Raw genomic sequence first — 27,241 nt, forward strand, 5'->3', positions numbered from 1 at the left:
CATGCTTGTGGCTCTGGGTTTTGAAGTCCACCTTTTTTTCTTTAATACACTTGGCAACTGCATGTTAGTCTTGCATCTCTCCCATTCTCAGTGCTGGTGATTTGCATATCATGCCAGTCTTGTGTACGTTTTGTTTCTATCAGACAAAATTGTGGTTTAGATGCAATTTTTAGTATTTTCAGTACAGTATCCAAACGTTTTGTCCTATGTGTCATTAGTTTTTAAATACTCAAAACTAAGAAATAAATCCTTAGATGACTACCTTTCTTCTCTGCAGTGTACTCTTTCTCTTGGTAATTGGAACAGCCTATCTAGAAGCTCAAGGAATTTGGGAGCCATTTAGAAGACGCTTGTCCTTTGAGGCCTCAAACCCTCCCTTTGATATGGGAAGGCCACTTGATCTCAGGAGAATAGTTGGAATTTCATCTGATGGAAAGTAAGTAAATGTTTGGGCTTCTTGTGGTACTTTTGCCATTTATTTCTTTAGTTGTCAGGCCAGTAAGAAAGTAATACTGCTCTGTAGAACAGGTGAATGAATGAAGATATCCCCACAGTTGCTTGTAAAAAGATAGCTTGGATGAAAAGATGAATTTTGTGATTGTGAGGAATATTCTTCTTTTGGGGGGGAAAAAAAAAGGAAGGAAAAAAAGAAATCCACCAAAAACCATACCCTGTCAAGTTTCCTGTTAATATTCTCAAAAATGAAATGTATAGACTGAAAAAAGAAAAAAAAGGAAAAGAAAAAAAAAAAAAAAAAGCAGGCCAGAAGTTCCTACTATAGGCATCTTAAGTTAAATAAAGATCATGTTCTTTCAGTGTTCCCTCCATCGTATACAGCAACAGTCATTTTACAGTGTTTTTGTTCCCATATACAGCAGGCGAGTGAACAGGAAATGGTAAAGGCTACTGATTTGCCAAACCAGTTTTAGGCATTTTTGCTGGTTATATGCCAAGAATAGTATGGTTCAAGGCTTCTTTTGGATATAGTGATTCTCTTTTCACATTCAAGAATGGAAACATTGTAGATTATGTTTTAACATGTGTTACTCTTCCAGCTTGAATACACTTGGATCGGATTCTAATCACAGTTCGTCCAGAGGAATTTATGGAGCAGGCAGTTCGTCTTCACGATCCGGTGCAGGGAATCATAAGCAATGCAATGCAACAGCACACCTTCACAGCAATAGAAATGCACCTGATGTTGAAAACATCAAATCCAAAACCAATTCAAGTATACCTAACAGGACTTCAGCACAAGCAGCTTCCATGCAGTCAGTAAACAGAACGGGCCCCTTTACCTTGGATTCAGGTGCCACAGCTCAGACTCATGCCGCAGGCAAAAGAGCCAAGGGGACGAGGCAGAACCAGCAGCTGATGCAGCAGCAGGCAGCAGCTTTGGCAGAGCAACCCCTCCAGCAATCCCCTACATCCGGGCCCCAGCAGCAAGAGCAACAGACTGACAGTGCTTTGCCGCAGCTCCCGCTTCTCAGCCCACCTCACGGTGACTGTGCCAGCAGCAGAAGGCACAGCTCGGAGGATTCAGATCTCACTGGGCTCATAGAAACTATGGAAAAAGACTTTGATCACCCAGAATCCCCTTCCCCTGATGTGTTTACAGAACAGCCCCCATCTCCACTAGCAAAAAACAAAGGTAATACAATTCTGTTTTTATGGGATGATTCCCTGTGTAAACCACAGCACAAGATTTAATCAGCTGTAAAGATCGTATTTTCATAGTGTGAAAAGGGAGTGCTTGTCTCTGGTTCTCTTCCTGTGCTGTGTGCCTGTGTCTTGAACACTTGTGTTACCTTATAGCAAGAGAAGTTCACTGTGCAGTGCTAGTTTGTCATTCTTCCTGCAAAAACGGTGGCATGTTTTGATGAAAGCAGGTGTGACTACCTAGACGCCTGATTCTCTGAAAAATGCTTTTTGTTGCTACTCTTTTGCCTTTGGGTTGGCACCCGTCCCTCCCACCTTCATCATCTGAGCTTGGGGCTCACGGTTGAGGAAGGGAAAAGAAACTTGTCCTAGTGTATTGTGAAAAGTGAGGTAGGGAGAAGGAGAGGAGGAGAAGAGAGAGAGCTGGGTAAGTAGCCCCTGTGGTATTGTTTGGGAATGGAATTTCTCATGCCCAGAATTGCAGTTGTAGAAAATCCTTAATGTCAGGTGGTCAGCAAATTATTGTAAGGCACCTGTGTCTATACATTACAGTCATTTTTGGATGAGGCTAGAGTTGAGTTGGACTTGTTTATCCATCTTTCCAGTTGTGTAGTGCTTAAAATAATTAATTGAATTTCACACATTAGATATGTTTAGACTTTTGAATTTGTCAGTTACTGCCTTCTTATGAACACTTCTTGAAGCAGGATTTCGAATTATGATTTTTGTATTAGCAATTTCAATTGCATCCCAGGGTTATATGATGATTTCGTGTAAATATGTTTATTTCTAAACAAGTTTTCACTTTTTGCTACCAACACTTTTACAGAAATGGCACTGATACTGTGTTGCTTATTGGAAACAAAGTTAAGAAAATGAGTCATGGGAAGGTGTATAAACACTGCACCATCTGTAAGATTGTGCCTCACCAAAGACAAAGGCTTCACTCTGTTATGTGGTAATGAGTAGAAAGTTCTTAATTAGTTCAGAGTGGATGTTAGGATGTGTTTGTCTTTCGAAGTGGAGGCTCTGAAGTGATGAGAGGTTTTGGTGTCTTGCTGAAATATACTACTCTGTTTCTGGGCTGTTTTGTTTTTAGTTTTCACAGTGGGAGGTGGTAGGGAAAATTAAGAGAGCTGCCATGAGTTGTCAGGTGTTCATTCCATAAAGGCTAGATAGGGCTCCAGAAGGTGATGTGATGGTAGAGAGGTTTCATGGATGGTGCCTATAATGGCAAACAGTGCAGCGTTGGACCTCTGGAAAGCAAAGTGTCTGGTACTGAGGCTGCAGCATTCTCATGGATTACATATGAGTGTACATGGGTGTGCAGTGGACTGATCCAATCCATGTACTGAATGCCTGAAAGCATTTTGAAGCACATCTTCCATTTCCAGCTCCTCCCAAGGAGGAGGCAGCCCTTGCACTTGGGAGCTTTTTGCGATGCAGCTGCACGCAGTATGTGGAAACCACCAAGCTGGATTTCAAAAACATATTCCCGCTCCAGATAATGTAGTGCGCCCCTTTCCATTGTCCCCTTTAAAATGTAAAAAATGTAAAACCATAGAGGGAGTTCCATAATCTGTCTGCACAGATTTTCTAATTACAGACATTAAACTGTTGAGGAATCCTGAATGCAGGCTACATTTCAAGCAAATTTTGGAATGAGGCCTTCTGAGGCCCAGCCAAAATGCCCCCAATATGCTGGAAGCTAACCCTGAAAAAAATTTCATGGAAAGATCTACATGTATTTACATATCTATTTGCATTCATGCTTAAAAGAATATTTTTATCTCCAATATTTTTGTTGTCCTAGACACTGAAAATGCTGATACTTATGTCTTTAAAAACAAATCTTGAAGGCACTGATATGTATCTGGTATTTGCCAAAATACTGAAGACAAATTTCTGGTTTGTTATAAACTTTACCATTTTGCCAAATGAAATATAACAGCTCTCATGGTGCTTCCAGTCTCAATTCCAGCTCAAGCTAGTACAAATTCCAGGAGAGGCAGAATTTAGTTATTCAGCACAGGTTACTTGAGTCTTTATCTGAGTGCACAATTAAATCCATCCAGGAGGCTGTATGCAGGCACTGTGTGGCTTATAAATGAGAGTGCTTATTTTGAAGAGCAGTATCTTAAGAAGGATCCTATGAGTAAAGGCACATACTACAGCTAGTAAGACATAAGACTGTTGTGAGAATTCAAATCCTGTGAGAGCACAGCAGCAGGCAATGGTAAGCTCACGAAGACTTCACACACACACACACACGCACAGTTTCTTTGTATTGAGAACAGTCCACTCTGAAGGAATAAAATATGTCAGGAGGAGAAAGTATAATTGGCTGTGAGATTTTCAGGTTTTGGTCATTTGGGTTTTTTACCTTTTTGCTAGACAAATACTATTAGTGATTTTTCTCATCCACACTAGTCTTATTTCAAGTTGTTTTGTGTTTTGTTGGGTTTTTTCAACTGACAAGCATGCTGATCATTTCTGTTCTGCATTTGTTTGGATGATAGAGCTTTTGCCATCCTCAGAAATTTATGTTTAAATCTAATTTTATGTGGTTAAACTGTCAAATTGGATTCTATGGTGTTTAAAAGGAATGCCAGGAACAGAGCAGAGAGGAATCATAGGCACAGGATGGTGCCTACATCCAAAGAGAGGCAATGGGGACACAGCTCAGGAGCATAAGTGAGAGATCAGGGTTCTTCTTTTGCACACATTTGGTGCAAAGGGGCAAAAGGGGTTGGTGTGTCATAACAGGCAACAAGCTTCAGAGGCTTAATCACATGGGATAGCCTCCAAAATGAAGGGATCTAACCTGTCTCTGAGCACTGCTGTTGAGAATCTGAAGCATCTTTATCTTTCTAGGAAAAGGGAAAACAATTCAGCGCAAGGCTAAGCCACAGAAGAAGCGAGAAGAAAAGGACAGAAGAGGGAAGGGAAAGCTACAGGAGGATGAGCTGAAGGATTCCTTGGCAGATGATGACAGTTCTTCAACCACAACAGAAACCTCCAACCCAGACACAGAACCACTTCTCAAAGAGGTATGGCACTGCCGAGAAAAGGAGGCTCTCGTTTAGATGTGTGTCACCTGTTAGAGTAGGAACACGGTCTTTCTCCCCCACACCATCCTCAGGTTTCATGTAATACATAATAAAGGAAGAATGTTAATTAAAAATTACCTTTCCCAATTCTTGCCTTCACTGTATCAAATCTGCACCTCTGAATGGGAACATGCTTTAGTCCTGTAGTCTCAGGACTAAAAGTGTCCAGGTGGCTTTGGCTTGACTTAGCCAGCAGCTGTCAGCAGCATTGTGGTAATTTTCTCCTGGCCTGTTCTATTTGCAGAACAAAATGTCAAAGTGTGGATGCTAATTTCATTTAATAATTAAGGTGCATACTAAGTCATGCCTTTTGTCAGTTCCAAAGGCTCAGATCAATGGTGGTAACTTGTCAGCATGTAGTTAACTTAATTACCTTTTACAATACCCTTACCTTTACTTAACTTATTCAGCTTACATGCTCCAAGGTAATAAACTGATGTCTACAATTCATGTAGCGGTTGGATTGTCATAAATATTTTTTCCTAAAGCAAACTCTGACAAACAAAGGAGAGGTAATGCCAAAGGGAAGAAAACCAATCCTAAATTTTTATGTCTTAAATTTGAACTTTGTAAAAGACAGGCATTATAGCTGTGGGGAAAAAAAGAAAACCATGGGATATATTTTAAAGGTTACAATTTAGTAAGTTGTCACTTGAAAGTTACTGTTGATTTTTTCAGGATGGCTATTTGAGAATATACTTGTATTTAGAAAGTCTTAGAAGTGTGGTTAAATAAAATAATAAATTGAATGGTGAAGTTGCTCGTATTATTTGCTTTGTTGAAGAGTGTTTTAGGTGGCCTGGACTGCATGCAGCAGATGCATTAAAGGTCTCAGTACAGAGCTAGCATCTTATGAAGTAGACTCAGAGGCCATGACCAGGGGAGCTGTGTATTTGCAAACATCAGATCTGCTCGAAGCTCATTGATTTGCTATTTCATTTTCTGCTTCTCCAAATAGAAAAAATAGAAACCATATTTTATAGACAAAGTCATTAAGTAATGAAAAAGGACCTTCAGTGCTGCAAAAATGCTCATGTTTTCCAACAGCATTCTTTCCTCAGCCCTCTTTGTTACGTGTGTTCTGATGCAAGAGGGACTTTGCTTTTTGTGATTATTAATGTGTCATTATGTCTTTTATAGGAACCTGAGAAACAAAAGGGAAAAGTTATAGCAGAAAAACCTGAAAATGAAATAGTCCCAGGGAAACAGAAAACCAAAAAAGTGCTTACAAGTATCAAGAAAGAAATCCCTGTAGATGTGAAAACCAGGTAAGCATAATGAAAGCTGTTTAGTAGGGAAAGTATCATGTTTAAAGGGAAGATGGATTGATAAAATTACCTGTATTTGACTGTTGTAGCTGCCAGCTTGGCAAATGCCAACAACAGGTACCTTTAAGCAGCTTCCTCTTCCTTCCTGATGTCAGGGAGTATCTGAAGCTTGTAAGTAATAAATTACTTAATGGAAACAGTACATAAGTGAGAGCTAAATCCAGTGATGAAAATCAGGGAAAGTGATGTTAAGGTTGTTGTAACAGGTATTGCATACAAAAAGCGGGGTTAATGTTTCTAGGGGCAGCACTCTGAGCCAGCCTTAATGTGAGTACCTTTAGCTGCCCTTGGGAAACTGCAGCCTCAGTTTCCTTTTTCATATCATAGAGTAAAGTCAGTCTTGGATACTTTATTAAAAGGAGGCTGCGCCACTGCCAGTCCCTGTCCCTTACTGGCATGTGGTTGATTGTAGAGCATAGATAGGGGGAAACATGAAGAATCTTAGTCTTACTATAGTTCATTCCAAATTAGGATTGTGAAATCAGATTGGTATCCAGATGCCACAAAAGTAAGCTTTACTGAATGGAGGTATGGTATATAAGCTGTGTTTCACCTGTTGTAATTAATAGTAGACTAAGTTTATAGTTAGAAGAAATTAATGTTCTTCCAAATATTTCTGAACACATTGCCTGTCGAAGTCTCCTCCTTATTTGTTCTTACAGGTATGTACTTTGCTTTATCTTATAACTCACAAGTTCATTACATGTGACAGTTTTCAAAGGCCACAAAGAGAGCTGGCTTGGAATTCTTCTGCAGGAAATGGGGAAAATAGTTCCTCCCCAGAAAGCTTGAGAGACAGAATCAAATACCTGGAGAAAAAGAGCAATATATAGCCAATTTAATTTGGTGGTGCATTTGAGTAGTTTTATATTTTTTACTAAAAAACAACCCTGTACATTTAGGGCAACAGAATATTAGGAGCATGGGATCTCTCAGGGGTGTGTAGGGGCAGAGTAGAAAAAGTGCAGCTGCCATTTCTTGTTGCCTCTGTATAAACAAATGGGTTTTGTGATCCTGGAGCTCCAGGGCGAAAGCTGCTTCTGGAGTGTGAGTGAGCCTAATACATGAGTGGTGCAGTGTGAGTCGTGTGTGTGTGTATATATATATGCTTTTCAGTAGTTCAGAGCTTTAAAATAATTTCTATTCTCTTTTAGTCCCTTGGAATTGTCTTATACTCCCCCACTGGAGAACAAGCAGCGCAAAACCTTTCCATCCAAGATCTCTCCTCCACACCTTTTGTCGAGTGGCTCTAAATCAAGAAACCTCCCCAAAACAAGAGGTAGTGTAAGGCTGTTCTTTGGAAATTCCTCAAGAGTTTTATATTGTTGTCTGTAACCCCTCTTGAGTGCTTAATTCTAAGTCTGGTGTGAGAAGAAAGCTATTCAGTTTTACCTATACACTTGGTTTTTCTTTTGTTCTAATAGGTCCAAGCAGTAAGTTAATGGAGAACAGACCATCAGTATTAGCAAAATTTCCCCCCAGTGGTTCTGCACAGGAGATAGGAAACACCAGCAGCTCAGAAGGGGAAAAGGATTCTCCACCACCAGAGTGGGACTCTGTGCCTCTCCACAAAGCTGGCAGCTGTAAGTAATCACTAGACAATGGCAGAATGAGTGTTCTGCAATTAATATCTGTAGATAGGCTTGATCTGTTTATAGATCTTCCTGTCTCCTTTTCACTGCATAGCTGAGCTCCATTTTTCTGCTCTAGGCCCCATATTGATAGCATCTGGTATGATTTGGGAGGTTTGAAAATGGCATGGGCAAAAGTGGCATGGGTCACTCTACAGTTCTCCAGTGATAAACAGGATTCAGAAGCCTCTGGGGAAATTGAGAAAATGAGAATTACTCCTCAAAAAATATATATTTTCTACAGTAGATGGGGTTTTGCCTAATCAGGTCTGCTCCAGCTAAATTTGGAATTTATTAGATTATTTGTCCTTGAGAGGAACACTGAATACACCTTAAGGCAGTGGTTAGCTTGGGACACTGTTACAATTTTTGTGGTTGCATCATAAACCCCTTGTGTGGGAACCAACTCACCACCTCCTGGTTGTTTGTGTTGCAAATGAGTCTCTGAAAATTAACAGCAGACCTGAATAACCATAGGTGAACATAAAGGAGCTGCTGCTTCCATCACGGGGAGCAAACAGCATTTCTCATAATTCCTGCATTTGAACAGAAGGGATAGCAGAAGTTTGAGAAGCCTTTGCTGTAATGTAAATCCTACAGGAAAGATGTCTTGTGTTTCTCTTTATAGCCACAGACAACCTCTATAAGCTCTCTCTGCAAACCCTGAACGCAGACGCTTTCCTGAAGCAGCGCCAGCCCTCTCCAACACCCGCCTCTCCGTCTCCCCCTCCTCCTCCCACATCCTTTGCCTTTGGGCCACGAGGAGGCACTTACAGCAGCATCGTCAACAGCAGCTGCAGCAAGTGAGTCCAGATCTTACCTCCTACTGATTTCCCAGGCACTGAGCACTTGTGGAACTGTGCTTCACAGGGGGCATCTCCCTATTCTCAGACCCATTTCCTCTTCCCATGGAAACTGCTTTTCTCCAGATACACTGCTGTGCATATCTTGCCTTGCTGTACAACCTGGTAGATTGGAAAAATGTGTAATTACATAGACTGTTGAGCTGTCATAAATATTTTCTTGAATGCTAGCTTAAATTGCTGCTTTTTTAATCAAACTGCTGAAGTCCAAAACCTTACTCTTCTTTTTTAACCTCTTTTTTTTGGCTTCTTTCTCATTTTAGTGAATCAAAAACCAAGCAGCCTAATGGTACCAAACATAAACTGGCAAAGGCAGCTTCTCTTCCAGGCAGGAATGGAAACCCCACTTTTGCTGCTGTAGCTGCAGGTTATGACAAAAGTCCAGGTACTAGAACCACTTTGGAGTTCTTAATAATTCCAAGTATTTCATTAATATTCTGATATTTTGCCGGGGTTTATTTTACTCATTTTTTACATACATATTCTTGCAGGAGGCAGTGGTTTACCAAAGGTTTCTCCAAGCAAGACAGATGTTTCCAGCAATATCAGCATTTCCCACTCAGTTGTTGACAGTGATGGCTCTGACAGGTAATTTTTATATTCTCTAGGCAAATACCTGGACCCCTAGAAAAGAAGACTGACCTATTAATGGCATTTTGAAGGGAGTGACAGAATTAATTCTGGTTAGGTTTTTTTTAAACTATTTTTAAAGTCTAGGCACAGCGTCTCTCACCTTGCAGAAAAGTTTAGGAGTGGCAAGTGACTCAAAAGTAGAGAGAAGGGTGTTCTGGATGCGATGGGAGCTTTTTCCTCCTCAAGCCAAGTAACTCAACAATCTTGTGTTCCTGGGCATCCACACAATGGGAAATGAGCTTGGCTCTCTCAGTACTGAGGAGTGTGTACCAAGGTCACTTGAAGGTTCGCAGGCAGAGTACCTTTGCTGTACAGCAATGCCTTTCACTTCCCTTTGAACACTGAGACCAGAACTGTCAGAGGGCTTTGTGCTTCCAGTGGGAGCAGAATAGGGCTGCACTCTGTCACATTCCCTGAGGCGCATGTCTTGTCTCACATTTTGGCAGTGAGCCCCTCAGTTGTAAAAAACAGTAACCCTTCTGAAGTAAGAAAGAGACTTGAATTCAAGTTTCCATATCCAAAGGAATTACTTTCTGAATGAGGTTTGTGCATTGGAGTTTTTGTTTGTTTTGGTGGATGTTTAACACTGGTTCCAGTTAACTCATCTGTTACTTTTAAGAAGCTTGTCATATGTGTATTTGTATCCCTTCCAAGTGACTGTAAATTTTATCTGCTTGAGCAAAAAACTGTACTGTGGCTTGGACTCCATGAGTTTTTTGAAAAACTGATCAAAAGAGCTACTCTTATGTTTCTTTGATGCTCATTCTACAGATTAAAGAGCACTGTGTCTATATTACTGTGTTACTCCAAGGTGAGTTTAAACACAGGAAAATGTATATCACCAAAATCTATTGTTAAAACAAAATCAAACTGATTTCCTAACTCTTGATCACCGTTAAATATTTATTTAGTGTATTTTAGCTATAGTTTTTTTATATAGATATATGTAAATATATGTAGCTAAACAGGTATACACACATACATTTTTATATAGATCAGTAAGTTAATATTGCCAATAGTACTGTGTTAATAAGTTGTGTATTTCCTGTTCCTCCATAAAATGTAGTTCAGGTTTGTGGAGTCCTATCAGCAATCCCAGCAGTCCTGATTTCACACCTCTCAACTCCTTCTCTGCATTCGGACACTCTTTTAACTTAACTGGAGGTGAGTTTTTCTGTTCAAGTATTTTTCTGTATTCAAATACAGGTAGAGAAATGTTGTGTCTTCATTCCACTGGTCTAAGTACAGACAGTGTTTCCATCCTCACTCCTGAAAGGGAAGATTATGTAGGAACACTTGTTAAAAATTTGGTGATATATTCTTGTGTTTCGCCAAAATCTCACAGGGTGTTTGATGGGCTGAGAATGTTTGGGTTTGGAGTTTCTCTGTTGCAGTAAAATTTCTGGATTTGGGGAGTTGTTTCCTTAGTCTTCTTCCTCTCCATCCCTCCCCCAAAACTTTACTGTAGGTCCCACAAATGTGCCCGTAGGCCTGTGTTTTCCTAAGCATAAACACCTGCCTAAAACTGTGGCCTAAAACTGTGGTTAAGTGAGGCAGCGGCCCAACCCTCATGTTACTTTCCTCTTATGTTTTCCTGCAGTATTTGTGTAGCTGCACGATGAACTGATGCATACTAAACTCAGCAATTAATTAATGTATTTAAATATTTGGCTAAACTTCCATAAATGCAATAGAGGTGACCATGCACTGAGATTGCAGGGTGTGGATGCTCTGTGTACTTAGGAAGATTTTTGTACTTGGGCACCTGTGGTGTGTTTTGAGGTGGCTGAAAAGATGATAAGCAAAGTAAACTTTGGATGTGGCATCAGTGTCTACTGAAAAAATGCTATTTACTGCAACAGTTCAATGTCTGCTGGAAATGCAAACAATGGCAGCTGCTGCTGTGGGGTTCTTTCCTCTTCACCAGCAACACTTGGCACCCGTGGCTCTGAGGGCACCAGTAAAATCACCAGGAACTGCCTGGGATCAGCTCCATCTGCGAGAAGCAGGCGAGCCACAACTGCTGGTGCTCCCTTTTCCTTCTCATAACTGAGATGGGGTTGGGGCTGGGGCGCTCCCAGTGCTGCCTCCTACCAGGAGTCACCTGGAAAGGGAGTGCTGCAAGGCAAATGAGTGCAGCAGTCACAGAGAACTGCCAGGACTCTGAGTACTGCTGTGCTTAGGCCGGGCTGAATTACCCACAGCAAGTGTTCAACTCTCCCCACTGTAACCATGGCAAACTTTGTGGCCCTGTCTGATGCTGGTCTCATGAGATGAGATGAGATTGGTATTATTGTGTGACCACTTCTAATATCACCGCAGCAGGACCTGCTAGAAAAATATGGGAAATAACTGTGAAAAGTATTGCTCTTGGAAAAAGAGGAAGAGTAATGTACTCATTTTTATTTCATTTTATTTTTAGAGGTTTTTAGCAAGCTTGGTTTAGCTCGATCTGCTTATGGGCAGGATGTTCAGAGAAACTGGAATGAATTCAATAGTGTTCCATCATCCATCTGGGATCCTTCAGCTACAGATTCTGTACCCTCCTGGCCAACAAGCTCAAGTTCCCCAACTCATACAACTGCAGTAAGTATTCAGACCATCCAAATACAGTGGTTTATTACTGTTACCAACCTGTTTTGTATGTGCCATCTAATTTAATTTAGAGGAACTTAGGATGAAAAGAAATCAACTGAAGGATAAAGGAAGAGGGAATTTACACATATTCATCTTGGTGTATTTAAGTTGACGTGGCTGTTGGACAAAGAGTTATTAGTCTCCTCACTTGTGGATGATGAATCCATATACCCTACTTCCCATAAAAATATTTCTCACAAGAGCACCTTGCAGCACTTAACAAAAGTGTGTTTTGCGCCCACATCCTTCAGGTTTGCCCCTCTGCCATGGCTGGACTCTGATACGTTACTTCCAGTTTGATGGACAGTTGCAAAATAGGCAATAGGACAACTTTCACACTTTAACTCTGCATTCTAAATCCAGTACTGCACCTGTTTGTAAACTAACAAAAGGTCCCAAAAAAGCTATCTAAAAGACCTTAAATATATTCTTTTCAGTTTAGGAAGAAACATTAAAGGACTGAACACAAGGTGAAGTCTTTAAACTGACTACTTATTTCAATGAAGATTTTGAGTATAGCAAAAGAAGGAGAAAAACCCCAACTTCACAGTTTGTAGTGCTGCACTGTCATCCTTGTGTCAGACTAGAACTTATGCTGCAACAGCTGTCTTCACTGCCAGCTGAAATCCTTCTTCATGTTGACTTCTGAAAATGTTTTTGTAGTGAGTAAGAGGCAGTGTTTACTTCACCTGGGAGCAGTTCAGATGGAGTGGGGGAAGGCAGGGACAGGGGAAGCCAAAAAAGGTCACACAGCTTCTTATAGACACAGGCTTGCAGATCCTGCCCTTGTCATGTGGTTACAACCAGAGCTGGAACCTCACTGAAGCTGTGTAAGGAGAGATTTTTGGATTTTGGTCACAAGGAGGGCAAGTTTCTCAGCATTTGAGAGAGGGAGGACTTGAGGACAACCAGAACAAGCTCTCTAGCTCTTAACTCGTATTTCCTAGCTGCTTCTGAAAAATACTTAAAAGTGGGCTTCAGGAAGCATCAAGATGGAAGCCAGACAAATGGTATAGAAGAAGTGTCAGGTACTCCATTTAAGTACTTTGATTTGGAAGGAGATATTTTAGGAGCTTACTCAAGGAGAAGATCACATAGTAAACAAGAAGCAAGCAGCAAACTGACTGAAATGCTCAAAGCTGTTATAAATGATAGTGGTGTTTTCAAGTGCTTATGGCAAGCCAGAGCAGAAAAGCTTGGCTTTTGCTGTTACTGACCCTCCTTGCTCTAGGTGCCTGATAAGAGAGCGGGTACCAGGCCAGGGCCCTGCCCTTTCCTCTGTTCTGGGACAAGAGCCAAAGCCATTGTTGCCAACAGCGCTTTAGGCAGTGGCTTCTGTGTTACCCTTTTTTCTAGGAAGGTTTCTGGACAGTCAGTTTGCGTTGTTCTCCTTATTCTTCTTGCTTTCTCCTTGTATGCACGACTCTGTTTCTGTGCTAAGCAGCATTTGCCTTCTGGATCTCATCTCCCCTCACCTTGCTGCCTTGCTGGTACTTCTCCCCAGGTTTCTTTCTAACCACATTTTCCTACTCCCCGTTCCTCTGTTTCTCTGGGTGTAGTTCTGCCTGCCAGCCACTTTGTACCTCCTTCCATCAGCCTTGAAAAGGCATAGCAGGTGCTCTTCTCTGCTGCTCCTTTCCTGGTTGCTCCTGATTTATGAGCAAGTACCATTCCGTCATAATGTCCCAAACACTTTTGGGACAAGTAGGAACAAATAGTTCCTGCCTTTTGCCTGCAGCAGGAAATAGGGTGGGCTTGCAGTGTGTTAGGATAGGTTCCCAAGCAGCAGAGTGAGTGTTTCCTGCTGTAGGTTTAGTAGTCTAGTGCTGGTATAGCTTAAATATAACCATTTATTTATGTGACAGTAACACACTGTGACCCTGGTCTGGCTCAGTTTTTCAGTGACATTGGAGAGTCCTGATGCCGTTGGCCTGGTTAACCCCCAAGTAATGCTCAGAATTCCTGTCCAGCCCTTGGTGGCAAATTTTGTGGTGTGTTAGTATCTAGCCAGTTTCAGGTATGATTAGATTGAGCCTGTCTTCTTCATTCCAGAGCAGAGAATAAAAACCTAAAAGGAAAAAAATTTCAGATTCTACCTTGTTTTCTTTCCTAAAGGGTTTTTTTTTTTAACTTAAATCCTCAGATGCAGGGTACACTGGTACTGGTTAACCTTTAGAGTGTGTGTTATCTAAGGGCAGAGATCTTGGGAAGGGGTGCCCTATCTCCAGCCACCAAATCCCAACATAAGGATGTTTGTACCTAACAGCGCTTACTTAACAAGTCTGCTGCCTTTGGGTGTATCAAGTTTCCAGTATATTTGCAAATTGAATTCACAGCATATGTACATTGAATCTGTTGACACTGGGTTATGTAGTGCCAGAAGCCTACATGTAGCAGGTTCTGTGCTAATATTAGCAGAAAGTTATGCTAACCTTTCTCATCTCCATCTTTGGCTACTTCCGGGTGTCACTTTCCACCACACCACGGGTCAGGTTCCTCTGCTTGCTATCTGCTACTGTTTGGGCTTTAGTAAAATACAGTTGACAGAATCTGAGCCTTGTGTTCCTGCACGTGTTCTCTAGGCTTGCTGTACCTGTCCTATATATCCCAGATGCATTTGTGATGTGCTGGAACTCACCTGCATCTGCACCATGACCATTTGTCAGAGACTTCCAAGTGTCTTGAGCTAGGAGAGACCTTATGGAATTCGGTGATAAATGGCCAGTTGTCCTATCCCCTTTCCCTTCATCTGGAGAAATTCTGGATGGGGAAAAAGTATATACTGGGAATATGGAACAGGTACAGTGGGACTGAACACAAGTGGATTCATCCAAAACAGACAAGGTCTGACTACAGGGAGATAAATTTGCAAAGAGCAAAAAAGATGAAAAAAAGGACTTTGCTGTTGTCCTCCATTGTAACTTGAATTGTTTTGGTTTTTTGAGACTTCAGCCATGTTTATCTACCTCATTCTAGCTAGTTTGTTTAAGCTTAAGTGTTCTGGCCCTTGTGTGTTGAATACTCATAGTGCTTAAATTAGCACTGGTGCAGGGACATCTCAGCTGAAATGAAAACAGCTCAGGAGCTGTAACGCGACTGTGCCCTGCAGCCCGTGCAGCTCCCGGAGCTGTGGGTTCCTCTGGGCAAGCTCTTGTAAAGGGAGGTCAGAGCTCTGTGTTGCAGTGAGGATGGAAAGGGGTTCCAGAGCAGGCTTCTTGTTGCTGCTGCTCAGATACTTTTCTTTGGGGGGCTGTAAACAAGGTGGAAATTGAGGCTTACCAACCTTCCACTTCCCTTGCTTTGTGTTTATTGCAGTCAATCCTGGGCAACCCCAGTGGCCTGTGGTCTACCACTCCATTCAGCAGTTCCATTTGGTCAAGTAATCTCAACAGTGGCCTTCCCTTCACCACTCCAGCAAATGCGTTGTCAGGCATTGATCTCATGGGTAGTGAAAACTCTGCTGCTGCTCCGCCACCGCCCGCTGCTGCCACCGTTGCCAATCCTGCTGAAGATATGGGACAGACCTACAATCCTTGGAGAATTTGGAGCCCAACAATTGGAAGAAGAAGTTCAGATCCTTGGTCAAATTCACACTATCCTCACGAAAACTAAAGCAAAGAGAAAAGAACTCTTATCCAGGTCATGATAAAATTCTGAATGCAAATTTTTGAAGCGTCGTTTTCAGGCCATTGCTTTCCCAGCCCCACTCCCCCATCAGTCATGCTTTCATCACTCGCTCCTTTTTAAAGTCTGTCCTGCGATATGGTAGTGTGAGATTGCAGATAAGCTTGGAAATGTCTGGGTGTGGTCACAAATCCCAACTATGGCTAAAGCCTGTAAATATGAACAGTTTCACCGGTTTCATATTTTACCATCTGCCATCTTTATTTAGGAAACAATTTGAACTCTAAAATGGTCCTGGCATGCAATACTTTCATGAAAAGTTTGGGTTTTTAAATTTTTTCCAGTGTTATCCTCCAAGTTCGAATTTAAAATCAAAAGGCACTTTGTGCTAAAATGCAGAGTATTTTTTTAAAATAAGGTTGTCTTTGTTAACACAGGTTGTAAGAATGTAAAAAAAGGAAAAAATCAACAAAAAATACCAACAAAACCAACACAAAACCTTAAGAGCAAAGTGGCTGAATGTAAGAGCATTCTGTTGAGACTGTAATACACTTTATGCTGTTTGTACATTTGTAAACCTGAATGCATTTTTAAGTTGAAGTGAAATGCACACAGCCAAGACTTGTGCAAGAAACAAGATATCATGTGCATTTCTTACAGATACAACTTTGGGTTGTACTTTAAAATAAATATGCTTTTTTCAAGATTTGTCTGCTATAGTTCTGTTCCTCTTATATTTTCTGAACTTGTGTCTGCATGACTCCACTTGGCACAGCCTTTGGGCCAAAATCTACTGCACAGAGAGCCTGTGTTACCAGAAACTTCACTGCAGATGAAACCTGGCTTCTCAACAGCGTGGTTTGTATTGCAGCAGAGAATAGAAACTGTTTTCAGGGTTATGCAGTGCCACCCACTTGAAAATTCACTGGATAGCAAAAAGCTGGAAAAACGTCTACATTCTTGAGTTTCCAGGTATCAGGCATGCTGCTGTTTACGCTACGCCCATAGCTTTGTAACACTGTTCTTGCACGGGTCTGAACAAGAATGTTGCTATTCTTAGGTATGATTTATCTGTCCCTGTAAGGTGCCTGTTTCCCTTCATTAACAGTAAGGCAAGCCCCAGTGACTCCCATCTATTCCTCTGAGCTGAAGCCAAGTAAAAATGAACCCTTCCATAGCCAGAAAGCATTAACAGACACTAGCACTGTAAATTTACTTATGACTCAGTGGTACTGCTACCAGTTTATGGCAGCAGGTGTTTATCGGAATCCATCCAGTAAAAGAGTAGGAATTGTATATTTCAGGTAATATTTCTTCTAGCATAAAGGTTTTGTATGCCACAAAATGTGAGTGTCCCATGTATTTAACCAAGGGAGCCCTTTTCCAGCACACTTTATGTGAACAAACTCTTCAGGTGTCAGGCTGCTGCTTTCCTGGTGCCACCAGGAGAAGCTCAGAGATACAGTTCTCTTGAATAGGAACCTGCTGGAACTCCTTTGTTCTTAAAATTTGAGTACTTCTCCAGCCACACAAGGTCATGAAATGTTCAACTTGGATTTGTATGCAATTTCTCTCTGAGTGACTGAGCAAACAAGTCTCTTACTGCATGAAAATTAAGAAGAAGCAGTTAAGCTCCTGACATGCCACAGCCTGCTTCTCTGCAAATTGAGCTTGGGAAGATAACTAGCAGTAAACTTCAAGGTGAAAGGAGCTGCTTAAGGTCATATGCCACCTCTTTTACCCAGCAGGTGTTTACATTGGAATTGATTCCATGGAGGATAGAAGCAGAAATTAATTCTGAAATGCTAATAGTCTGCAGTGGTTTATTCATAGGGTAGGAATAAAAAAAATCAGGTTTAAGAACATTTCCATTTGAACAAGACAAGGCAAAACACAAGTAATTTAGATGCCTTTCCCTGACCCACCCGTTCCCCCCAAACGTGTGAGCCATTCCCTTGTGATAATGCAAATAACGTTGGCCCCTATTAAAATAAACTTAGTTCTTGTTTTGGAAGAGCTTCCCCTTGAGCACCAGTTCCAGTGAAACCATAGTGAACTATGAAGATCTTTGACACAGTTTTCAGTTTCCTAAAAGGGGAAAAATCATGTCTTTCTCCCAAGGGAAATGTCCGAAGCCTTAACACTCCCTGAGTGTCCTATCTTGCTTCTCCAGGGTAATTTTGGAGAGCACCTTCAGTTTGTTTTGCCTGCTTAAAAAAAGAAAAAGAGCTGCCTTAAAGAGAAGCCATCGTTGGAATTGACAAGAATTTGGGTGAAATAAAATCTAGGCAAAAGTTTGGTATTACTAAAGAAACCTCTCTGTATAGTAAGTACATGTACAAGACAGTTCTTGCTGCCTCTTCCTGAGGTACCTGCTCTCCAGCTTCTACAGTTACAGTCATTCTTGACATGCATTGAAAAATCTCTTAAGCAGAGGGTGAGGTGGTAATGAGGACAGAAGCACACACCATCACAGAATTGTGGAGAGGACAGACCTTATGATCTTATGATGAGGTAAAAATAAAAAGGTATGAGATTTTGCATAAAAATCTAGATGGGGTTGAAAATACTGCAGCATGCTGGGAGGACAAGCTGAGCATGGGGAAATGTTAAGGTCACAAGCTGGGCAGCAAGGTGACTGTTTGCAAAGGCAGTGTGAAAAAGACTGAAGCTCAGACACAAGGGAAGTTCTGTCTGGAGTAAAAAGACCAGAGGAAAAAACATCTTAAAGTGCTCAGAAGACAGGCTGTCCTGGAAACCATGGAGCTCATAGCCCTTTGGATAATTTAAAACATTTCTTTGAAGTAGAATCAGGGCCAAACTGCCATGAGTCAGCTCTACTATTCCAGATCTGGAAACGAGCAGGAGTGCAAAGTTCCCAGCAAGGAAAAGAAACAAGAAACAATTACTGTTAATTTTGGCAATTAGTTTGGTACTCCTGAAGGGCAGTTCTGTTCTGCCAATGTTGAGAAATAGACTAAAAACTTAAAAAATTTCTGGCCTTGTACTAAAATCAGGAAGTCTGATGTTGGAAGTATGACCCTAACATGTGAAATCAGTTTAATTATCCTGACCTCTATTTCCAAAAGCCGTTGAAAGGTATTAGATATTTTATTAAACTGTAAGGCCATATCGGAACAGGACATGCAGTTCCAGTCAAGGGACAGTGAGTGTTTATTTCACAGACACACTGGGCCCAGCCCTGGCCACAGCTCAGTGCAGGATGTGGCTGGGCCTGTGAGGGAAACAGGGAATTGGGGGAAGCTCCAGGGCAAGGTAGGATGAGAATGTGAGTGAACAGTGGATTCCCAACGCTGGAGCACAGTGGTGAAGTCATACAGAAGTTGTGCTCTGCACTTCAGCTGACGATGAGCTGTGCCTGACTGAGAGGTAAAAAGAGGAGTACACAAAGTATGAAGTGTCTTGCACTGACTCTATTTCACCCAGATGTTTTAACACTAAGTACAGCTTTAACTGGGCTTTGTCTGTTTTCCCAACGTTTAATTATGAGCAAGTTTTCTGAGCTCTGGTGTTTTGGCCTTACGAAACAATGACAAGTGCAGCTCTCTGTGAGTCAGTTTGTTAGAAGAGGGATTGAAAATAACCCAGCTTCTACTGTATGGTTGGTGCAGCTGGAAGAGCATTCTGTCACCTTGTGTTAAACAGGTTCTGCTTCAAAACTGAGTCTTTTGCCCGGTACATATTCTTGTCTAATGCCACTCATTGATGGACTTAATGTTCAGCTGGTGCTTTAGAGTCACATCTATACTAAAGCAGCCTTCAAGATGTCTGGATCAGCACGCTCTTCAGCCGCCCTCTGAACACAACTTCTAACCATGCTTGTTGCTGCTAGTGTGCTGCTTCATGCTGTGTAATCCAGCAGCAAGCAGGGCATGACCTTTTGAATGTGGGGACATATATATATATATATATATATATATATGGAACATGAGGATAGTCATGAACAAAACTTTTTTGGGTTTCTTTTTGAGCAGAACGGTGTCATGTTAGCTGCTCAGATCCAAGGATATCAGTTGGATCAGTTGATCTTAAACAGCAAATTACATTGTACCAAGAGAAGTGCAGAAGGTAGAAGGAAGTGTCAACATAAGATTTTATGTCCACTTTCTAAGAAAATCCCTTTGAGGTGTTTCTGTCTAGCTAGGATCTCAAACAGTAGTCCTCCAGAAAGGACCCTGTATCTGGAAATTGAAAATCTGAACGTTCACTCTATTTGCCTGTCATGAAGCAAACGTTTGAGTCAGAGTGTCATTAGCACTGGATAAGGTGGGATCTTCAGGAGGTACACTCACTCTCCTGAAGTTTTTACCAGATAACACTCAAGTAGTCCTTGAGTGGCAGCAGGAAGTGAGTGGGATGTTCTCACACTGCAGTAACAAGCTTCACATGGGACTCTTGCAAGCTGTGAAAAATCACAGCTCAATTGCTTGCCCTAAACAAGCCAGAGCATCTGGAGTGTAGCATCAATAAGAGAAAAAAAGGGAAGAGCACCAAGGGGGTGGGGGTGGATGGAGAGATAATTAAATAGATACAGGCTGACCATTTTATAGTTAAGGGACTAATAAACTATTCCCAAAAGAAAAGAAAAAAACAACACAAAGACAACCCTGAACCAAAACAGATTAGCTATTCTGGAAAGTTTCCTGAGCGTTTTTAGTATGAGTCCATGGCAGGATGAAACCACTTGTGTTTCAGCTTAGTTACAAGAATCTTGCTGGGAAACAAGTGTACCAGGAAAGCAGCACCTGGAGAAGCTTCTGCCTCATCCAGTATCATTCCTGGCCCACTCTGGAGTTACTGTCAGGGAAGACACTGCTCACTAGAGAGAGGACATTAACCTGCTTTCTGGCAATGTAGGACACAAGAGACACCAGTGAGGATGGCCCACTACCTGTCAAGAGGGAAATATGCAGAAACTGGAATCGGAGGAGAGACTGAAAAGCACCTTCAGTGGCTTCCTGAAAGGAGGAAGGACTTTTAGCCCCTTTGGCTTTCCATCACCCGTCTTCCTGCTCCAGCCTGTCCTTATCAGTCATTTAATTACCAGCAAAATCCTGCCAGCACTGGAGTCTGACAACAAAGAACGAAGCAGGTCCCTAAAAACTACGCAACCTTCTTCATTAAATGGGTGTGACTCCGCTTACAGCTCACGGGGGAATTCCTGATGTGCTAGAAATCTTTTGGGACAACAGTAGTTGTTAAGGAATATTCATTTATGTCTTATCCCAAACCAGAAGTTTATTCCTATGAGCTTCCAATGCGGGTCTAGCTGCCAAACCTAGCCCACATTTTCCCACCTGCCAAATTCCGTTCTGTGGCTGAAGACTGGATCTCCAGTTCAAGGGAGGGGTGGGGTAAAATCAACAGATCTTAAGAACACAATAGTATCTTAATTCCTCAGTTAAACTGTGCAAAGGCCATGGCAAAAAATATTATATTAATACTTTGAAATAATAGGGAGGCACACAAGGAATAAAATAGTTCAGCTGAATTTAGCAAGTTAATGAGAAATGCAGATTTCATGTGTATGTGAGGAAGGGAGGGTGGAAAAAAAAGAGGTTTAGATTGGCTGTTAGAAAAAACTTCTTCACAAAGAGTTGTCAAGGATGTCAAGGATGGTGACTCCACCAGTTCCCCTGTTGCTCAGGGAACTGATGGAGTCACCATCCTTGGAGGTATTTAAAATACGTGTTGCACTTGGGGACATAGTTTAGTGATGGACTTGGCAGTGTTAGGACAACAGTTGGACCTGATGATCCGAGGTCTTTTCCAACCTAAATGGTTCTATGGTTCTCTTTCTGTTAAAGATGGTCCTTCCTTTGAAACAGCTGAACTCAACGTTTTAAAGAAATGCTCCAAGAGGAAAACTCATCACAGCTCAAACAGAAAGCAAACATCCATGACTCTCAGCACACAGAATATCTCATGGTTATGCAGAAATTAATTTCAGATGTAAAAATGTGGGAGCTGAGCACTGGCTGTGAGCTGAACCCACAGCTCTAGGTATGTGGAATGAGAATGATGCACATTGTGAGCTGACTTAGTGCCCTTGCATTGATCAGCTGCATGCAAAAAATCCATATGGTGCAGTTATTAGAACAATAAAAACTGAATATTGCTCAAGTCAGCAGGTTCAGCACCAGAGAACTTCAGAAAATGGACAGTATTTGTCCTGACTTTGTAATTTAATGGAGCCTCCTTGTGAAAAGACTGATTTGGTCTATACAGCAATAATAACTCATGGGGGAAAAAAGGCTTTCAGGAACTCTGATTAAAACAGCACACTGGGAAACACTTCCCCATACTCAATAAATTTGAGTAATGCCATTTCCTCCCTTTGCAGAGAGAAGAATGAGAGTTCCACTGTTAGATCAACAGCCCCCCTCTGTGGCTGCAAAGAGCAATCTGGACACCACAGCGGTGCCAGTGGCCTTAGGATTTCCTCTGAGGCTTTTCCTAACACCTTGAAAAAAATTTCAGCTTTAGTAGTATCATTTTGCTTTAATTAGTTGAGCATTGGGAAAATTGGCACCCTTTTCCCCACTGCCAGGCTACACAGCTACTATTCCTCAAAAGTGATGTGCCACGAGTCCTAAAGCAAGAGGAACTGGAAAGTTCTTGCAGTTCAATACGGAAAGTCCACGAACCAGGGCAAAAGCCAGTCACAGCAGGCTTTTACTTCTCTTCAAGCATAGTGTCCCAAAATTCCAGACTAGCCTAATGCAGTCAAACGATTTATTTCCTGTATTTATTCTGATATTTCTTCCATTAAACTATCTAAAAGGAAGAACTTTTCTTTCTTTCCTCTTCAACATAGGTGTGTTCAGTATCTCTTTTTCTATACCTGCTCGCCACACAAAATTATTTCCCCACCTTTTCAGTAGTACTACTCACCAGTTTTATATTCTCTAAATAACTATTGCTCTTGTTTATAATATGAAAACAAGAACAGTGATCATATTGCTGATATCTACGTCTATAGCCTATAGTAGACAGGAATGTATCAATAAAATAAAATTAATGATAAGAAAAAGACCCAACAAACAAAAAAGTTCCATTATATCTATGAGCCATCATCTTTCTGATTAACTACTTCCACCATAGAGACCAACTCCGAAATTAGTTCAAGTATTCTATCCCCCATTTGTATAAACATCATAATCCTCATCTTCTGAGGACTCAAATGGTGAGACCCCAAGAAGAAATACAGAAATGAATACTCAGAGAAGGGGAAGTAGAGACGATGTGACACAGTGGAAAACACCATAATGGCACTAAATAAATCAACTCAGAGCTAACACTTCTCACAAACACACTTCCAGAAATGCAAATCATTAAATTGTGCAAATGCATGTGGAAATTCCGTCCTATGTTTTACTCTGCCCTTCCACAGATATAAGGTAGAAGCCACTGTCCAGGCAGGATGTGAGATAGGGCTGGGTTTTCCTATCTCAAAGTACAGATATTTTGAGGTTTCTGATTCAGGTTGGTAAGCCTTGAATCTATTTGGTTGCTGGATCTTATTAACTGCCCATTTAATTAAGTAATTCTCACTTCTGTGCCTGCCCAAGCAGGACCCTGAAAATGAGAGTTTCTCCGGCCCCTGGGTAGCTCCACCAGCAGATCAGCACTGCTCATGAAATGCAAGCCCCACTGCAAGAATCCTGTTCAAGGAGGGAACATTTGGGCCATAGAAAGAGGCTGCTTCTTGCCATCACCCCAAACTTAGAGAAACAGGTAGTCAACCTAGGATAAATTCACCCCAAGAAACCACTGGAAATGCTCCATGGCACGCATCCTGGCAAAATAAGAAGTCCCTTTCCCATCTCTCCACTCAGTGAAACTCGCATTGATTTCTCACAACCTAAATCAGCAGCATTTCACTGCCTTACTGAAAAAGCCACCTGGTGCTTTTTGGAGCTGCTTTCTGAGGAAGACTGAGGGAAAGCGGGAGGATAACAGAACAGAAAAAGAAGGGCCCAGTTTCCAGCATCCTGTGCAACAGCTGATGCAGTGAAGCTGCAACAAGGATTTGGAGGGGAAGGACAGTGCCTGCTGGTATGGATTCCTGAGGACTGCAAATCGTGGGAGAGCAGGAAACAGGCAGCTCGCAAGGATTTTGTCCACAAGCCATGTTTCTCAACCAGGTGTGACAAATGTGGCTGTGGTAGGGCTGCGGCTGTGCCAGCAAAGCCAGAACTACAAATCCTCGTCTCTATTCCCAGCACTGGGGTGAGAGAAGGAAGCCCAGGCTGAGGAGAATCTCACTGACAAGTTTCTCATTAGCAATTCCTAATATAGAAAGCCTTAGGAAGCTCATCAGGTGACTAAGACATCTACAAGTTGGGCAAGCTATAGCTTGCAAGTGTCCTTTGTGGATTTAGTCAAAGTGGTTCTCGCAAAGCTTTGCTGATGGCAGCAGTGGAGCCAGAATCTGGAGTGTGCAACTCACTGCAGATCCAGCCACACAGCCAAGGACGAAAGGTGGATTTTGTGCGCTGAGTCAGCCCATGGTACCACACAGGACCAATCCAGATCCACATAGCAAACACATTGCCCATTTCCTCAGTAAAGAAGCACTCCACTGGCTGATATTTCTTAATAAGCCTTATTCTAGCTCCTGCCATCAGCCATGTCACATAGGTATTCCAAAGTTATCCCCTTCCAGAGACTCATCCCACAGAGGTATTGTAAAGCCGTATTTGCCACACAGAAAGTTCACTTGTTCTTTTTTTTTTTTAAGAACTAGAAGTTTCATGGGAGAATTCTAGATCTAACAAGGAACTGAGAAAAGTCAAAGAGACTCCTCTTCAGCCATTTGCCCACCAACCTTGAAGTTGTGGATACGGCCACAGCATTTCAAGGGAACGCCCACTCGAACACTCACTCGCCCAAACTTGAAACTAAAGCTGATTGAAAATACTGGTTTGTGGGCTGTGAAAGAAAGTCCTGACACACTCATGGGAAATTTGGTCAAAACACAACGTGAAGAACATGGAAATGAAACATCACAGTAAGAGGAACAAAATGGGGCAGGAATACCCCCAAAGGAGAGAGTTCTGCTGTCAGAAAAAATACAGAAAAACCCATCAGAAGGATGGTATCCTATTGGTAGCTAACGAATGCTATTCCAGACCTGACAGATGTCTCTCAAACACCTAGACAGCTTCACCTCAAGTTTGTTACAAACCTAAAACACAAAGGACATTTTATCAACATTTTCAGAGCATTTCTAGAGCAGCAAGTAATCTCAGTGATTTCAATGCTTGGTTCTAGTGCCATCATCTGCTTCATACCAATATCAACAATGGTGGCAATTCAATCAACATCTTGTAGTACCCAAAAAAAAGTGAATTATTTCAATATCGCGTTTCAGAACTTTTCAAATCTGTACTGCAGGATAACAGCAGCATTTTGAAACATGGCTACAATTTAAGCAATTTGTAGACAAATAGTAAGAGCACTTAAAAGATATCTTGCCTTCGTGTAAACATATTTTACTGCTTTTATTTTAGAAACTCCAAAGATCAACTTGCCTCCATTTCAAAATGGAAATTGCAGGTGCCACCAATATGCTGAGCCAAAGGAAAACTAAAAGATAAGCAGCCCACGGAGTATGATTTTCAGGATGTTTCACTTAAGTGCAGGATCTAACAAACGCTACAAGAGGATTCTCAATTCTGCCAGATTATACTACATTCCCAGCACATTTCCACAAGAGAAGCTGCACAGTGGGAGAGGGGTTGATCTGTGCTGCCAAGCAGCCCTTGCCATGAGGAGTGATGTTTGAGGGGACTTGTGTGGGCACCACACCACCAGGCCAGCCTTGCCTCTACAGCAGCCTCCCTCCCTCCCTCCCTCCCACCCTCCCTCCCTCCCTCCCTCCCTCCCTCCCTCCCTCCCTCCCTCCCTCCCTCCCTCCCTCCCTCCCCTCTCTCTGCCCAGAGGAAGGCAGTGGCCGCTGCTGTGGGGCCATTCTGGCTGGCCAGGACACCTAGTGTAGGTGGGAATATACAGGTGACTGCAGGTGGAAGAGGGTGAGTAGGAACCCCTGGCTGGGTCCTGGTGCTCCCAAACTTCCCCCATGTGTCTGTCACGCAGGACCACAGAGTATTCTGAGTCAGAAGGACCCACCAGGACCATTGAGTCCAACTCTTAAGGGAATGGCCCATACAGGGATCGAGCCCCCAACCTTGGTGTTGTTAACTCCACAGTCCTGGCAGTTTCCTGGTGTCCAGGATGAAAGGCCCCAGGTGACCCCTGTGTCCTTGTCGGTCACTCTCGTTACTTCCCCATTTCTTGCTTACCCCTCTTCAAATCCCATTGTGAATAAATGGATAAACTGCATCCATCCTGAATTGTGAAAGGCAAAATATTTCATGAATTCAGAGAGAAAATTTGCCTGACATTTAATGTGAGAAAAAGAGGTTGCTGTTATATTTTCCCCTTCATTGCCTAGAAGTCTTGTAGTTCATTGGGAAGAGCTATTTTAAACAAACCCACATGCAGTCAGCAACAACATATAGATCCAAAGTTTCAAAGATACAATCCTTAGGTATACTTAGGAATTCACAAACTGAGAAAGGCTGAAATAGTGCTCACCCTTGGTCACCAAAATTACTTACAGTTGCATCTGATGAGGCCTCTTCCTCTGGTTTAAACAAGTGGTTTGCTACTTTTTGTGTTTCATCTATGAGTATTTCCTCTCTTTTGTCACAGTACGTTTCAGACTTTAAGCACACTTGTGGCATCAGGTAATCCCTTCAGAAGTGCTGTTGGTGTCCATACACAGCACTGTACCAGCACTTCAAGCCCCGCCTGAAGGGCAGCAAAAGCCATGGGAAAGAGACGGAGTTCTGCTCCACAGCAAAGCACGTGGCCATTGCTGCTCCCAGCAGCTCCTGATGGGATCATTTACAGCCCACAGACCCACAAATGCCCTTCACACAGCCACAGGGGCACAGGGAACCCAGACTCACAGCCACTGCGGGTTCCAAATGGAGCAATCTTTACACAGACACATGCACCAGCTTCAAACACTTCCTGGTAGCTTAGAATGCCTTTTAGAGATGTCAGATTTTCAACCATTTTTTGAACACCTCACCTTTTAAAACTAAGGATAATACTGTGTGGTGGTCCCTGGACCATCCACAGGAGGCGATTAACTCCCTTGGAGAGTGTGCAACCCCCAGGCTGCCTAAGTTTGCAGGAACTCTTCTTTGGGAAGGCCCTTTTTTGACAGATTTCCTTGTGGGTCAAGGTGAGCAAAAACGCTCCAACCCATGAGCCTTTGCAGTTCTACGTTAATGTTTCACACCCCATTGGTTATTCCCCTTGTTCCTGGTTTTTACCTCTCCTGATTGGTTCTTTTTGGATCCTCCCCCTGATTGGTCCCTTTCCCAATTCCTTTCCCCATTGGCCAAGTTGTGAAACCCACCTCTGGCTACCCTATACCCTACCCCTCTCCCCCAGGAGCATTTGGCTCTTTCCCCTCTGGACCTCGTGGAATAAAGCAGCTCTTCTGGAGAATGGAAAGAGCCCATCTCGCTGTTTAACTCCTGCGCCACCCGGGTGGCAAACACAGCTCTGCTGCTCAGGCAGCCTCACAAAGAGCAAATCACTCTGCACCTAAGGGTGCACAAAGAGCTGATCAGTCTGCACCTAAGGGTGCACAAAGAGCTGATCACTCTGTGCCTGAGAGTGCCTGTGCCTCCATTGGCCCAGGCGTCTTTTTA

General features: G+C 42.3%; 1 protein-coding gene across 1 annotated transcript in view; it reads left to right on the forward strand.

The window, feature by feature from the left end:
• The window catches only part of TMEM131 (transmembrane protein 131), a 93,695-nt gene extending 77,506 nt beyond the window's left edge, over positions 1–16,189 (forward strand). The window contains 13 exon segments of the mRNA XM_066176549.1: positions 278–436; positions 1,056–1,651; positions 4,534–4,709; positions 5,910–6,037; positions 7,252–7,376; positions 7,522–7,680; positions 8,357–8,531; positions 8,855–8,976; positions 9,083–9,179; positions 10,291–10,388; positions 11,647–11,810; positions 15,177–15,449; positions 15,451–16,189. Coding sequence (XP_066032646.1) covers positions 278–436; positions 1,056–1,651; positions 4,534–4,709; positions 5,910–6,037; positions 7,252–7,376; positions 7,522–7,680; positions 8,357–8,531; positions 8,855–8,976; positions 9,083–9,179; positions 10,291–10,388; positions 11,647–11,810; positions 15,177–15,449; positions 15,451–15,507 — 2,329 coding nt within the window. The 3' untranslated portion in view covers positions 15,508–16,189.
• Positions 16,190–27,241: the final 11,052 nt, after the last annotated feature.

This window comes from Chamaea fasciata, unplaced genomic scaffold (genome assembly GCF_029207755.1).
Source record: "Chamaea fasciata isolate MVZ Bird 193981 ecotype frontalis unplaced genomic scaffold, bChaFas1.0.hap1 SCAF_2, whole genome shotgun sequence".
NCBI classification, from domain to species: domain Eukaryota; kingdom Metazoa; phylum Chordata; class Aves; order Passeriformes; family Sylviidae; genus Chamaea; species Chamaea fasciata.